The following is a 14,352-nucleotide window of genomic DNA, read 5'->3' on the forward strand; positions in this document are numbered from 1 at the left end:
CCAAATGTACCAAGTGCTAAAAGCATATCATTGGCTCAGAAATGGTAATAGTGTTTCAAAAGATTTTCCTAGATATGTTAATACAGTCAATCAACAAGTGTCACAAAGTGCATTCTTTATTTTGTTTTCTAGATTTCTACAATATTTGCATTTTACAGAATTTACAAAATTAAAAGGATTTTGTGCTTCAAGGTGTATCAAATTCAAATGCTCAGAGCAATTTCTTAAAGGTTTAATTACAAAGTAAGTGTCCTCTGGGCTATGTGTAACTGTGTACATAAAATAAAATAACTAAAAAAATCAAGTGTTTACATTTTCTCTGATTTTAAACTTGTACTGCAGTCATATAAAAATGGAGACAGAAATGCTAATTCCAGACCAGAGCAACAAAGACATTGCCACTAGCATCCATCATATTGTGTGTTATATTAAAATGCTCACTTCAAAAATCTTAACCAGAAACCAACAAGAAATTGCCCAAAAACAAACACATACAAGTGCCCATCCTTTTCATACATTCTTCCCTTGGCAAAAGCTCTTAATTTTGGCTGTTAGCCTGTAACAGGGAAAGTTGATATGTATTATGACTTAAAAAAGGGAGACAATGAGGAAAATGACGAGCTTAACTCACCAGAATAAGAGCAGCTGAGGTGACTGCTGAAGTAATGGCAGCTACACTGAGGTATGGAGATACAGTGTAGGTTCAAAAGGCTTCCTTTCTCGTGAACAGAACATTTACAACAAGAGACACCTAATTCCCAAACAGTAACAAAGTCTATGTGGTTTATAAATTCAGTGCTTGGAGTAATTATATTACAAATAATAAATGTATAACTGCATTATGCATTAATAAAAATTGTAACACTTCGTCCCCCCAAAAAACAAAACACACACAACTTATTGTTAAATTATTATTGCTCCACACACACACACACACACACTTCAACCTCTAAAAAGGAGCAAGCAGCTATAACAAAATTTGAAGCTCTGAAATAACTCAAGCCCCACTCACCAAACTTTTAAATAACTTTTTTTTTGTCCTTTCGGCTTATCCTATGAGCTCAGGGTCCCCACAGTGGAGCATTGTTTGCATGTCAATTTGGCCTTCCTGACGCAACCCTCCCCAATTTCACTCCCCAACTGACCCTGTGGTCCGTGGACGACTGCCTTACCAACTGAGCTACAGCTGCCCCACCTGAACTTTTAAATAACTAGGAGTAGCAAAAAGGTTTGGTGGCAGCCAAGGAAAGCTATCAAATGATTTGACCTTGTGATCTTTTCTGCAGTACAAGGTTCAAAGAAATAACTAAACAGTATGGTACAGACAAAGTTTTTCTGCAGTAGTCACCTACAAGGGAATTAGCCTCCTGACTTTGCCAACTCCTGCCCTCTGTGAAAGGTGCATAATTACTAAACTTTGCACTTGTAGTCTAGATCTGGAAGATGAATAAAAGGTGATCAAACAGTTTATGAGTCATGAAAATAATGCTGGTATAATGTCCAGAGTCTTACTACAGGCTGACAGCACTAACAGCTGGTGTCTAGCCAGACATCAGCAGAGCTTGGGCTTTGTTTAAAGGTACTACAGACTCAGGATGGCAGGGTCCCATTTTTACAGAAGGGAACAAACTAAGGCTAGAGTTTTGACTTGAATCAAGGACCCCAAGGAGGTTGGAGGTGAGCCACTGTGCACGATGCTGATTGTTATTATGAGGACTGCTACGGAAGAGTGATAAGTTGTTTCTGTGCCCACACTGAAGAGAAAGACATCCAGGACAAAAGGAGACAGCAGACCAGGTTTGTGAAGCTTCCATTTCAAACTGTGTTTCAGGATGCATGTGACCCATTGAGGCAAGGAGAGAGCCCCAGACACACAATACTGATGTCTGTGACTGAGCTGATGGAAGACTTTTTCTGTGGTTTTGGCTGATTCCAAGTGCACAGTTCTGACTGTTAAGACTCTTGTTGGCAAGAACAACACAGGGCAGTTGACAGGCTGTAGCGAGTGCTTCTGGACTTATGCTGGAGGTCTGGAGATGGACTGGGCTGAGCTCAATTGGCAGTGTATGCAGGGGCTCGCCACTCTTTGTGAGACTCAGCTGGTGCAGGACTGCACTGGTGGCAATAAGGCCAGCCACACTGGTCAGATAGACCAGGCCAAGCATACAGGATATCTGAAAAACAAATCAAGTTATATTATAAAACTTAAAACTTCATGTAGTGTTTGAATAGTCTTAAGTTAGACATTTAGGACAAAAAACACCTTAAAAAGTTAGTACTACAAAACCACAAAGTTATCTTCCTACTTTCTTTGAGGTCAACTCCCCTTCTCACCTTAGTAAAGTGCTGGTAGATGGCTGTGAGGGCTTGACTCCATGTCGCTTGCTCCAGCAGAACACAGAGGTCAGTGTAGGTAAACCAGCCACGTTTCATCCCCTGACGCTCTGCAATGCTGGAAATACATCATCCAGCATTAAAAATACTCCTTTCACACAAACTGGCTCTGCTCTACTGCAGTTTAAAAGTTACCCATTCCACTTTTTTCATGTTCGGTTTAACATTAAATGGCAATGATTACAAGTTGGCTTTAAGTCTTGAGGACTTTAGCATTACTATTATTTATTTTTAGTTTATTTATTTTAACAGGTGCCATGTTGGGTGTATCTTGTAGTTTAAGTTGTACATAACAATCCACAAACCTTGTTTCCAGTTGGCTTAGTATGTCAAAGAAGTCATTTGGCTCTGTGAAGAGGCTCCACTCCTGGAAGACATGACAGAATGTTTGGAACTAAGAATACAAACCCATGTTAGACGCAACACATGGACACATACAGAATTCCACTTACAATGGCATTCAAGAAGTTCATCTCCAGGTTATTGACAGTTTGGACATCCAGCTTCCCAGCTGCTCCCCACTCATCATTGAAAACCTCTTCTTCCTCTCCTTCATCATACAGGTACTTGCTGGCAACCATCTAATTCAAAGTGAGATTTGAGAGAGTTTGTCAAAGCAAAGCAACATTGAAATCCTAACTTTATAATAGACAGAAAACAGTAGTGCCTGCCCTGTAAGAACAACAAATGCCAGGAATAACAATTTTAGAATGACCTTTGAACCAAACACATACCATGGATATCAAGAAAAGGTCAGAGGAGGAGATCTTTTGCAGGTATTCAGGGTTTCTATGTCGGAGCCTTTCTATGTAAACTAGAGCCAGCATCATGGCACATGGAGAGATGCAAGCCTCCCTAAAGCAAAAATAAGAATTGTTTAGATATATGACTGGCAGTGTTGCACCCAGTTACTGTGAAATTGCGTAATACACAGCACAAACCTGGCAACATGAGCAGCATACTTCTTATGGAGCTTTCGTATAGGGCTTGGGGCAGACTTTTGGAAGATTTCAACAGCAATATCTGGATTGGCAAAAAGGAACAAGCAAAAGTGAGCTGTCATGTAATTTCATAAATTTAAGTTTGTAACTTCAGCTATTATCTGTATATTATTACGTGCAAGTTTCAAACTAACACAAATTTGGATTTTTACGCTAATTTACCTAACATTAATTTATGGAAAGTCCAAGGATTTTATTATTATTAACGTGGGGCGACTGTGGTGCATTACATGTTGAAGTGTCCTTGAGCAAGACACTGAACCCCAACTTTGTTGGCCAGCTCGCCATCGGTGTGTGTGTGTGATTGAGTGTGAATGGGTGAATAAGAAGGTGTGTAATGCGCTTTGAGTGCCAATAGGTAGAAAAGCGCTATACAAGTGCAGACCATTTACATAATGTAAATAACGCTATATGAACTTCTTTGTATACTGTTAGGCCCAATGTCCAATGTTAGGTTTGTAGACGTTTATTTCACCTGTAACAGGGCAGGAGAGGGAATCTAAAGAGACATCTTTGTCCAGACCATAGTACAGTCGTTTTCTTACTCGTTCAGTCAACTTCTGATGTCCAGGAATAAACTGTACAAACAAAAACATGTTAAGTTATTGGTGTAACGAAAACGTTTTTCATTAACAAGGAAACAGTAGCGTTACACTAGCTGAAAGACAGCGTAATTAAACCAAGTCACATAACACGTGGATACAATGCAAAATGCTCACAACTAATTTATCTAAACTGTTAATCACACAGTTATTTGTCTGTTAAAGCAAATATTAGACTTACTAGTCTACACGCTAGCTACATATCAAAACACACCTATTATTGGCTACAGGCGCTATCTTAACGTAACTAGCGCATTTTGTTTCAGAAATACACTACAGGCTAATGTTAGGTAACTCTGGTACACAAAAACACACATTGGGATTAAAGTCCCATATCGCTAACTAACTTAATAACGCTAAACATTAGCCTGCTCTATGTAGCTAGCCAACTGCTAGCTCTTAGTGTTAGCCTCCGTAGCAGATTGACATAACGCGCCATTAGCTTGCTAACATACCGTAAACTCCTGGAAGTCCGAAAACTGAAATGTCTTTTCGTTAAATAAAGCGTCGAAATCCATGTTCACTATAGATTAAACATTAGTTTGCCAAATTTTAAGAAAACGACTGGTTGACCTAGCCCACGACTAGCAACTGGAGCTAAGCCAGCAACACACCCTGACCAGGATCTTTCAATGACGTCTGCCGCCTCTAGTTGGCGCCATTTTTCAGATATAGATCTCAGGGCTGGGAGGCGCTCGCTGCAGTTATATAACAGTAGTGAATTTCAAATTATTTATTTATTTTTTATTGTATTAATGTTTCCTTTTTAGTTTAAAATACTTTGCTGACACTTTGAATCAGATGCCATCGCTTTGCTATGCCATCAATGAAATCTGAGCAAAAGCAGTTGAATATGTATGGGAAATTAAATCAAGTATGTAAAATATTCTATATTTTCAATTTTACTTAAACACAGAAAAAAAAATGTTCAGTACAACATACAGTATGTACAAAATGTAATTACCATAAGAAATACATTTTGTGAGGTACATATAAATAACAAATTCATGTTTAGAAACTATGTGGCAGTTTTTGTTGGATAACTTCAAGTAGGACCATAAACTATTACTGCACGTGCTACTGAGTTTCATGATATAGTTTATTCATGTGGACATTTTGACCTATTCATTGTATACAGCAAAAACAAAGTAGTTTAATAAACTGGTTCCATTCGATCCTGAGTAAGAAATATCTATATTGTTTTAAAATTCCATGGACAGGTAGACATGAATTGTACCTCCTGTACATAAGCCAGTCAGTCTAAAGCAGGTTTAACTGCCTAAACTTCTTTCACTTGCAGTCACTTTCCCTGAACAATTAGAAAGATACAATGGTTAGATAATCAACACACCCCACTTCACCTTGGTGATCAAAAGCATAAAGAATTACATATAAAAATAAAATAGTATCACTTTAAATAACAGCTTAGAAATCAACTATCAGGAACATAAAAAAAGCCCACAAAGTTTAATAAAATCCTTAACAGCTTGTAGACTAAATAACACATTGTCATTCATATATTATTATACTAGCTCGGATACAATCATTAACCCCTGAGTAGGACAAGATGCAGTGTTGAGGCTGCAATTAGTGTTTTTTCCCCTCCTTTTTTTCTTACAATTCTCCTTTTCTACCTTTGTATTAGAAAAAAAAATTAGTTTTTAACAAAACGGGCCAACCTAACAATAGCCTATGCTAAAAATAAGGGATAAAGACAGATAACATTAAAAACACACCAGGAGTGCTTCTAAAAGTAACACTGTCACAACAAGCTGAGGTGCTAAAAATTCAGAATGTCGTCTGATGAAGGAATGACCCAACATGCAATACTTGTTGTAATTTTAAAGACAACGACCTGCATCAGATTTTTATGATGTGGTAATAATTTGACCTTTTTATTTCAGCATCTTTCAATACATTTTTAGAAATCCTAGTGTTTGTACCGTCTGTTTTATTAAGGCATGTTCCCTTTTCTCCATGACTTGTCATCACACATTCAGTCATAAAACTCTAAAAATAGTGTTCCACCACCCTCAGATCATATATCTCATATATCTAAATCATATATAATCTTTTACAATTAAAAGGGAGAATAAACACCTACAGTTCTCTTTAAAAACAAAACAAAATTTACATTCAGTTGCCATGATGGCCTGAAGAGGTGGAGGGCGGTTGTAGTTTCTCTGACTGGCGATCTTTGGATTCTGTGTCTGATGAGGAATCTGAGTCCTGGGCATGCTGCTGCTTCATCCACATGTCTGCATACAGGCCTCCCTTGAGTAGTAGTTCTTCGTGTCTTTAATTGAAGGAAAGGGAGACACTTGGTGTTCATTAAACAAGACCAAATAACAATATTTTGTGTGGTTATTACAACAGAATTCAGAACAAAAGGTCAAGAAGAAAAACTCACCGTCCTCTCTCAGCAATCCGTCCATCACTGATAACTAGAATTTGGTCTGCTCCGATTATGGTGGACAACCTATGAAGGGGAACCCATACAACTCAAATCTATTTCATTAACTAAACAGAAAAAGAAAAACTCATCGCAAAAAGAGAAAAACTGTATAGTATGAGAAACCCTCACCTGTGAGCTACCACAACTGTTGTACGGTTGGCACAAACTTTAGCCAAAGAAGCCTGGATGTTGCGTTCTGTTTGAGTATCTAGCGCAGATGTGGCCTGCAGGGAGACATTAGGTCATATAAATAATAAACAAATCTTAACTATTCAATGCTAATAATGCAGTTTTCTCCTGCATGCCTAAGCAACAACTTATTCATAATGAGCATAAATTATTTCTAAGGGTAATACCAAAATATATTTTATAACCACTGTGAGAACATTTGCCACCCCCCCTCCTTTTTTTTTTTTTTAATTTCACCTCATCCAGGAGGATGAGCCGTGGTGCTTTGAGGATAGTTCTGGCAATGGCCACCCTCTGTTTCTCTCCTCCACTCAGCTTCAGACCTCTCTCACCCACCTGTGTATCATAACCTGAAAAATAAGAAAAATACACGTAAGTGATAAAGCACTTTTTGCATCAAGGCAGCTGCTGTGCAGAACTCAAACCAAAATCCATCATAGCCCTCACAGAGGAATCATACTGTTTTTCATTCACTATGTACAGTACATCAAGCAAAGAATAAAAAACCTTCAGGGAAAGTTATGATTTTCTCATGGATATCAGCAGCTATGGCGGCCTCCTCCACCTCCTGGTCGCTAGCAGATATGCGACCATAGCGAATGTTATTCCGGATGGTGTCGTTGAAAAGAACAGTATCTTGTGGAACAACACCGATGTGAGCTCGCAAAGATGTTTGCTTCACCTAAGGAAGACATGGTAATTACTAGTCCTGAGTGTTCCTGTAAACATATGAAAGACATTGTAACTTATGTGTATATTTCACAAGAGCACCCACTTTTGATATGTCCTGGCCATCGATGCGAATGCACCCTCCTTGAACGTCATAGAAGCGGAAAAGCAGACGAATGATGGTGCTCTTCCCAGATCCTGACGGTCCAACCTGGAGGGATTATTATGAAATTACAGTAAAACAGCTGTAACAGAGAATGCATGAACACAGGCAGTACTAGTGAGCACAGGGCATAAATCTGTTCCTCAAACTTACCAGGGCGACTGTCTGCCCAGGCAGTACACTAAAAGAAACATCCTGAAGGATCACCTTGCTGGAAAACAGAAAAATAACTGAGTTCTAAAAAACTAACTCATATCTATAGTTTGGTTAAAACGTAGTTGACAACTTTATCCATTATTATTTCTACCCAGCCTATCAAACTCAAATGTGAACAAACCCATTTGTGTAGCTGAAGTAAACGTTCTCAAATTCCACTTTTCCCAGTTTGTACAGAAGACTTCCTGCATTTACTTCATCCTTTACCTGCATTGAAGAACAAATCCAGATGATATACCAAAGTGGATCATTACACAGAACTAAAAGTGAAAATCCATAAAAGTTAGTTTCAAATGTACCTCCTCTTCTTCTTCAAAAAGTTTGAACATGCTTTCCATGTCAATGAAAGACCTTTGAATCGCCCTGCATTCAAAATGAGGGAATAATTTACAACAAAGGCAAACTTCTAAAGGACATGGGTTCCTACTAAGCTATAAACCATAAATAATGTAATGTTCTTCATCTTGTTCTTACCTGTAGTAGGTTCCAAACCAGTTGAGGGGCGTGTACAGCTGGATTATATAGGTACCAAAGAGAACATAATCTCCAACCTAGGATTATATGTTTTTCATGGTCAAGCTAAACTAGTATTGGTATATTGCAAAATGTGATCAATGTAGTCTGGACTAATGACAACATCACAAATGGTCACTTTCAGTATCACTGATGACAATTTGATCAGCACCTGGAACTTTCCCTCAGTCACAAAATAGGCACAGAGCAGGGATCCAGCCAGCAGCCCTGATCCGATTATGATGTTCTGTGTTTGGTTGAGGAAGGCTAGGGATGCCTGGGTCTTCCACTCAGACAGCTAAAAATAGGAGGAGGAAAGACACATGCACATATGGACTGTTTAATTACTTTACTTTAATAAATCTTGTAAGCTTCTACAAACATCTGCATGTACTAAATGCACATGTACTTTCATGTAAACATAGATGTGATAATTAAATATCAAACCCAACTAACCTGATACTTTAAGATGGCGTCCTCAAAGCGGCTTACTTCATAGTTCTCTGCATTGTAGTATTTCACCTAATAAACAGACAACATTAAGAAAAAATGAGTTTAACTATTCTGAAAACTAAAAGTACTTTGGAGTTACTTTGAGTGGGACAGAAAAACCTTCATTGTACCGTCTCAAAGTTTAACAAGGAGTCCACAGCTTTGGACTTTGCAATATTGTCCTGCTGATTCATCTCTCGTCTGTACTTGGTCCTCCATTCAGTGATGATGACGGTTAGAGCTGGTGGAAATAACAACAGCAATTAGATGCCTTTACAGCAACATATAATCTATGGATGTATTCAACTAAAATAATTACAAATGAAATTTTGTGGAACTTTTGATGCTATGCTTTGTTTTAAACATGCTACTTACTGAGGTAAAGAGTCATGCAGATAAAGATTATGAGGCCGAACCAGGCATTGAAATTCGTGATGAAGTAGATGATGGAAATGACAATATCAGCAATGGTTGGAAGAATGCTGAAAACAATGTAGCTGTGGGGAAAAAAACAAGCAGTTGAGTCAATTAACTTTTTAAATTCAAATAACTAAATAAAATCAAAAACATGGTTCTAGAGTAAAACTTTGGTTACAGATAACAAATGTTTCTGTTGGAAAGTCAATCACTCATTTTCATTTGTCTTATCAATAATCCTCTTTTACCTGAGCAAGCTATTAATAGACGATGTTCCACGGTCAATGCTTCTCAGCACGTCACCAGTCTTGCGGCTCAAGTGCCAGCGCAGGGAGAGGGCGTGTAAGTGGGCGAACAGGCGCACCTGAACCACGCGGTCAGTGAACTGCTGCACCCGGATCCACAGGAAAGAGCGTATGTTACTGACAAACCCTGAGGCACCTGAGCAAAGGCAAATGTATGGATGAAAAGGACAAATTACCTCACATAGGGTGTAATAAAAGGCAGACAATCAATTATGCAGAGGCACTTTCAGGGGAAAAAAAAAATCAATCTTTCTCTAACACTAAAGAGCTTATTCTCTGATTATCCATCCAGAATGCAAATAAGTCTTACCTGCCCCTCCACCTTGCAGAAACTTGAACAGGACATAAATACACACTGTAGTTGCCAAAGTGTGCCAGCTGCTGCCATCAGTCAGTTCATTCACTGAGGAAAGGACAAGGGCATAAAGATATACCTTTTTAAGCTCATCATGACATTTCTTAGTTTCTTCAGTTAAGATCACACATCTAAGTGCACTTAGATGTGCTGAGTGCTGAGTCTTTACTTTCACAGTCATGAATTAAACCAGTCATACTAGTATATTTAACTCTCATTTGTCATGTTTACCCAGGGATTTTAAGTCTTTAAGTTGTTAAAATTGAATAAATAAAAACACAATCAGCTTGTGGCTCAGGCTGACTGGAACAATTAAGTTGCAGAAACAGCTCACTTAACTTTGAAAGAAGGTCCGAAAAAAATATTTTAATCTACAAGCCATAAGAACTCACCGATATTCTTGTAGTAAATAGGAACAAAGACATTAATGGCCCTCTCGACTCCCACCAGGCCTAAACAAAACAGGACCAACAGCTGGAGGAAGATGTTGCCTTGTGGCCATATATAGGGTATAAGGAGACGGACCTTCTTTCTAAAACCCTGCCAGGTAGACTGGTTGTCATCTGTTCTGCCTAGCAGGTTCTTAGACAGAGAGAGAAATATGGTTAATACCTAACATAGTTTTGGAAGGTGAAAATACTATATTCCAGCAGTGAAGTATTTTTACCAAATTTACTGCCATAACATAAACCAGGCATAAATTATATGACATCCTGACAAAACAGAGGGGGTACAATTACAAGCACTACATACGTCATTACCTGTCCACTATTCTCTACATCCCTTTCATCTTCGTTTATCAGTAGCATGTATGGTCTCCGCGGCAGCCCTGGAGCTTTCAGACCAATGAAAAAGAGCAGCCCGATGCCAATGTACCGGATCAGCCACAGAGCAAACAGCACCTGAGGGAGTTCACAGACAATTTAAGCTAATCAATGTGGAAACCACATGACCGAAAAAAAGAACATTAGCATAAATAGCATGTTACTTTAGATGCATAAGAGAAAATAACTGCATTATTCTTATTCACAGGTTGGGTCATTACATAAAAAAGCCCCCGAGCTAATTAAATCAGATTACTATTATATATTATGTTTATTCTAGGCCTTTTATTTTATTTATTTATATTTTATTTAAACACAAAACACAAAACATGAATGATAAAGTAAAATATAGAAAACATGACAAAAGAGCAAGAGGAAGTAAGGGCATAAACAGGGTGTGGTGTGTGTGTGTAGATTTAAATCTGTAGGCCTATAATGAAGTATAGTTGAAGAGGGGGGAAGAGGAGAGAAAGGAGGAAAAAAGGAAGGGTTCAGCAAGCTATGGGTAAGTATTGTAAGATATGGGTATTGTATGGGTAAGTATTGTAGAATGGGAAATCAGAATCAAAAGAAAAAAATAAACTTGATAAAATACAAGATAACAATTAACAGGACAGATAACATAATAAGAAGAAATCTTTTAAAAAAGACAAACTTCCAGTCATGCTGAGAAATGCATGACCACAAAGTTGCAACTGACTTAAGTGTAGGAGGGGCAAGATTTGGTCCTGTGATATGATTGGTGAACAGCTTAGGGTTTAGGATCTGAAAGTCTGACAAATCATGCAATGACTTAGCAAAATAGACTCTAGTCTTTTCACTTCTATTTATGTTTTTTATTTTTTATTTTGGTATGTCAATCTTGTCTTGCTTTGTTGGCTTGCTTTGTTCGCACGTCGATCAATATTAGAGAAATAAAGTCAATTAAACTTAATCATAAATACAGGGATAGGCTAATACTGCCTCCATAATGGCATATATAACAATGAAATAACGCATGTGATCCGAATTAAGTGCACATTAACTTGACTGACACAAGTCTGAAAATAGCTAAAAACAGAAACTTGTGTAACAGAACACCAAATATTCCTAAGTCTGTCTTTTCAAAGTGATGGTTTAAAAATGTATCTTATGTGATGTTTGATTTTCTCTCACCTGTTGTTGATTATTCTCAAGGCCCCACCACCAGTGAGGACTGTACCAGGAAATGAAAGCCAGGTTCTCAGCTGAGAACGCAACGGCCCAGAACAGCAGCAGAACTGTGCTGTGCCCACTACTCCGGTCCATCACCAGGACCCTCCGCCTCTCCACATGGAGCAGGGCTATAGCCCAAGCCCAACTAAGAACGGAGAAGCAGCCATACAACACCACATAGCCAGGGAGTTCTGCTCCACTGGCAGCCTGCCACACTAACCCACCCAGAAATTGGACCAGGACCAGGACAGATAAAAACTGCTGCAAACGATAAAAGCATGAGCGGGGAATGAACTTGGGTTCCATTGCTGTGCCATATTTCCGGTAGAATATGCAGTGGAGGGTGCCAAGGAAGAAGGACATGGTGAGCAGGATGGTGGGGACCAGTGTGAAGTAGAAGCAGGGGGAGATACCTTCATCCACCCAGGTGTGGGAGATGGAGGAATTGAATTCACAGAAGCTCTGGATTAACACCATGGCTGCAGCTGGAGATAGAAAAAAAAGTTTATTAGAGATACACATGATGAGATTAACAAACATGTTACTGTTAGTAAGGTTACTGTTACAAACATGTAACAGTAACCTTATAATAAACTGAATACCAACATCTGTCACATTCACTTCAAATTATCCTCCAAATAAAGTTCCTGTTACACAAACTTGACTGGCTCCCCTAATGTGGCCGTGTCATTTAGCTGAGTCATGGTTCACCAGTGCGCCTTCCTCAATAAGACACAGACACACAGACACACATTTCCCACCATTTACCAAAAATATGCGCTTAGTGTTTTAGAGCTGTTCATAAAACACTTCATTTGAAAGGCAAACGAGGTGTAAACTGCATTGCAACAACATACACACTGCCAATCCTACAGTAAAACCAAGCAAAAAAATAAATAAAATCAATAACATGTCTTCAGTGGAATTAGACATAAAAAAATATGTTGATGCAGTATTACCTTATTTCCCAGCCAGTTGCTGTCCACTTCACAGGTGACTCAAAAAAACGTCTCCTCGACAATGACAGAGATTCACCCCAGGGAAGCTAGCAAGCTTGCTAAAACTGCTAACCTTAACTGGTAGCTGTCTGCGTCGGCTACACAAAACTTGAACTCAAACGGCAACTCATAAGTTGAGTCACTGCTAAGAGTGTTTAACTAAGTGTTTGTCATCGTTACCACCAGCTGTATATACTGACGCAGCTAAACTGACGGTGCTGTAACGCTAAGCAGCAGCTATTCATGACTCGGCAATCGACACTTACACAACTGTGTTTTGGTTTGACAGCACGACCTGAACATCAGCGCCCCCCAGAGGTGAACAGTGGAGTTACCGCCTGAAGGAAGCAAAGCGGAAACAAACATACGCAGAGGAAGTGGTATGGTTTTTATTTTTTTATTTATACAATGTTTATTTATTATATTTGAATATTCTTATTCTGATCATACTGTTTGGATTAAAAGTTATTAAGCTCAGTAATTTTATTGTATTTATTGTAAAATAAATGTAGAGGAGTAAAAAAATACAAAATTTCATGCGTGTAAATGGATTTTGATTGTAATATTAGAGTAAATTGGATATATTGCACCATTGGATATTAAATGCAAGTAGGTAACAGTCAAATCAATATGAGCAAAATCCAGTATTGTCTTGTATTACTTATAACTACTAATGTTCAATTCCATTTCTATAATTTCATAATTTAATTTCTAATATTTGTTTTTTAAATTAAATGCACAGTATAAACCAAACATCAACGTCACTATATCTTTGTTTAACAAATTTCCAATTTCATACAGTTTAGAGATGGTAAACTGAGAGCTTGTAATGTAAAAGTATGAGCAGTAGATGGCACTAAATGCAAGGGTGTGATGAGAGCAAACCAACCTCCATGAACATACACACAGGTGGTGAGGAAAAATACTACTGGAGATGAAACATAATGACTTGTGTGGTGATGTGTTTATTAATTGGTAACAGTTTATAATTTTACTGCTATATTAAGGTCAGTGAGTGAGTGAATCATTACAATTTAGCAGCAAAAGCCAAGTGTGCCTCATCCACTGAAGAGAGTATTCAAATCAGAGGAACATAGAAAGACCATCGTCTTTCAGTGGTGAGAGGATTTAAGTTAAGAGCTTTTCTCTTGTCAAACTGTATATTCAGACTTTAGAAGAAAGAAGGGAAATGACTCAAAAGCCAGCTGCAGCATTTATCCTTTCTATAAGGATGAATAAATGACTCTTCAGGGAAAAAAGTGCATATGTGTGTCTGTACCTGCATATAAAAGAACAGAAAAAAAGGTAGGAAGCATATCCTGATGTAGTATGTATAAGAAACAGTGCAAAGACTGAGCAAAAAAGCTTGACGTCTTGTGTTAGCTCTTTCTCACACACACACACACACACACACACACACACACACAGGTTAGGATGGAAAACGGGCTAAATCTTATCATTTAGACTCTTCACAATGGCCATAAAGACCTGCTAATCTGCTTCATCTCCTCGGTTCTTTTGTGTGAGTGGAAATGGACCTTCTGTCCATCAGCTGCTTGTCACCC

General features: G+C 38.3%; 2 protein-coding genes across 3 annotated transcripts; both read right to left on the reverse strand.

The window, feature by feature from the left end:
• Window positions 1–103: 103 nt before the first annotated feature.
• Window positions 104–4,638, reverse strand: cnppd1 (cyclin Pas1/PHO80 domain containing 1). The gene is made up of 8 exons (XM_067493926.1): window positions 4,453–4,638; window positions 3,871–3,973; window positions 3,336–3,417; window positions 3,129–3,249; window positions 2,847–2,975; window positions 2,700–2,761; window positions 2,335–2,452; window positions 104–2,174 (listed from the first exon to the last, which is right to left on the reverse strand). Exons 1-8 carry the CDS (start codon window positions 4,513–4,515, stop codon window positions 1,542–1,544), a joined length of 1,311 nt encoding a protein of 436 aa, XP_067350027.1. The 5' UTR covers window positions 4,516–4,638; the 3' UTR covers window positions 104–1,541.
• Window positions 4,639–5,078: 440 nt separating this feature from the next.
• abcb6a (ATP binding cassette subfamily B member 6 (LAN blood group) a) lies at window positions 5,079–13,080 on the reverse strand. Of its 2 annotated transcripts, XM_067493919.1 has the most exons (20): window positions 12,749–13,080; window positions 11,751–12,274; window positions 10,533–10,673; window positions 10,164–10,353; window positions 9,727–9,819; window positions 9,360–9,552; window positions 9,070–9,191; window positions 8,826–8,935; window positions 8,659–8,724; window positions 8,375–8,500; window positions 8,164–8,240; window positions 7,989–8,052; window positions 7,811–7,896; window positions 7,627–7,684; window positions 7,417–7,521; window positions 7,149–7,323; window positions 6,879–6,991; window positions 6,582–6,676; window positions 6,408–6,476; window positions 5,079–6,293 (listed from the first exon to the last, which is right to left on the reverse strand). In XM_067493919.1, exons 2-20 carry the CDS (start codon window positions 12,264–12,266, stop codon window positions 6,134–6,136), a joined length of 2,559 nt encoding a protein of 852 aa, XP_067350020.1. In that variant the 5' UTR covers window positions 12,267–12,274; window positions 12,749–13,080; the 3' UTR covers window positions 5,079–6,133. The 2 variants fall into 2 exon arrangements, with proteins under 2 accessions (XP_067350020.1, XP_067350021.1); XM_067493920.1 differs by lacking the exons at window positions 7,627–7,684; window positions 7,811–7,896; window positions 7,989–8,052; window positions 8,164–8,240.
• Between the last annotated feature and the right edge of the window lie 1,272 nt (window positions 13,081–14,352).

The sequence above is a fragment of the Channa argus genome, chromosome 23 (genome assembly GCF_033026475.1).
Source record: "Channa argus isolate prfri chromosome 23, Channa argus male v1.0, whole genome shotgun sequence".
Taxonomy (NCBI): domain Eukaryota; kingdom Metazoa; phylum Chordata; class Actinopteri; order Anabantiformes; family Channidae; genus Channa; species Channa argus.

Excerpts from the sequence above, each read along its gene's own strand:
- cnppd1 (XM_067493926.1), bottom strand. The coding sequence starts at position 4,515 with ATGGATTTCGACGCTTTATTTAACGAAAAGACATTTCAGTTTTCGGAC. Across the intron at positions 3,418-3,870 it reads CCTCTCCTGCCCTGTTACAG|ATATTGCTGTTGAAATCTTC; the intron begins GTGAAATAAACG and ends TTGCCAATCCAG. Across the intron at positions 2,976-3,128 it reads ACCTTTTCTTGATATCCATG|ATGGTTGCCAGCAAGTACCT; the intron begins GTATGTGTTTGG and ends ACTTTGAATTAG.
- abcb6a (XM_067493919.1), bottom strand. The coding sequence starts at position 12,266 with ATGGTGTTAATCCAGAGCTTCTGTGAATTCAATTCCTCCATCTCCCAC. Across the intron at positions 10,674-11,750 it reads TTGAGAATAATCAACAACAG|GTGCTGTTTGCTCTGTGGCT; the intron begins GTGAGAGAAAAT and ends GAACTCCCTCAG. Across the intron at positions 9,192-9,359 it reads TCTATTAATAGCTTGCTCAG|CTACATTGTTTTCAGCATTC; the intron begins GTAAAAGAGGAT and ends TTTTCCCCACAG.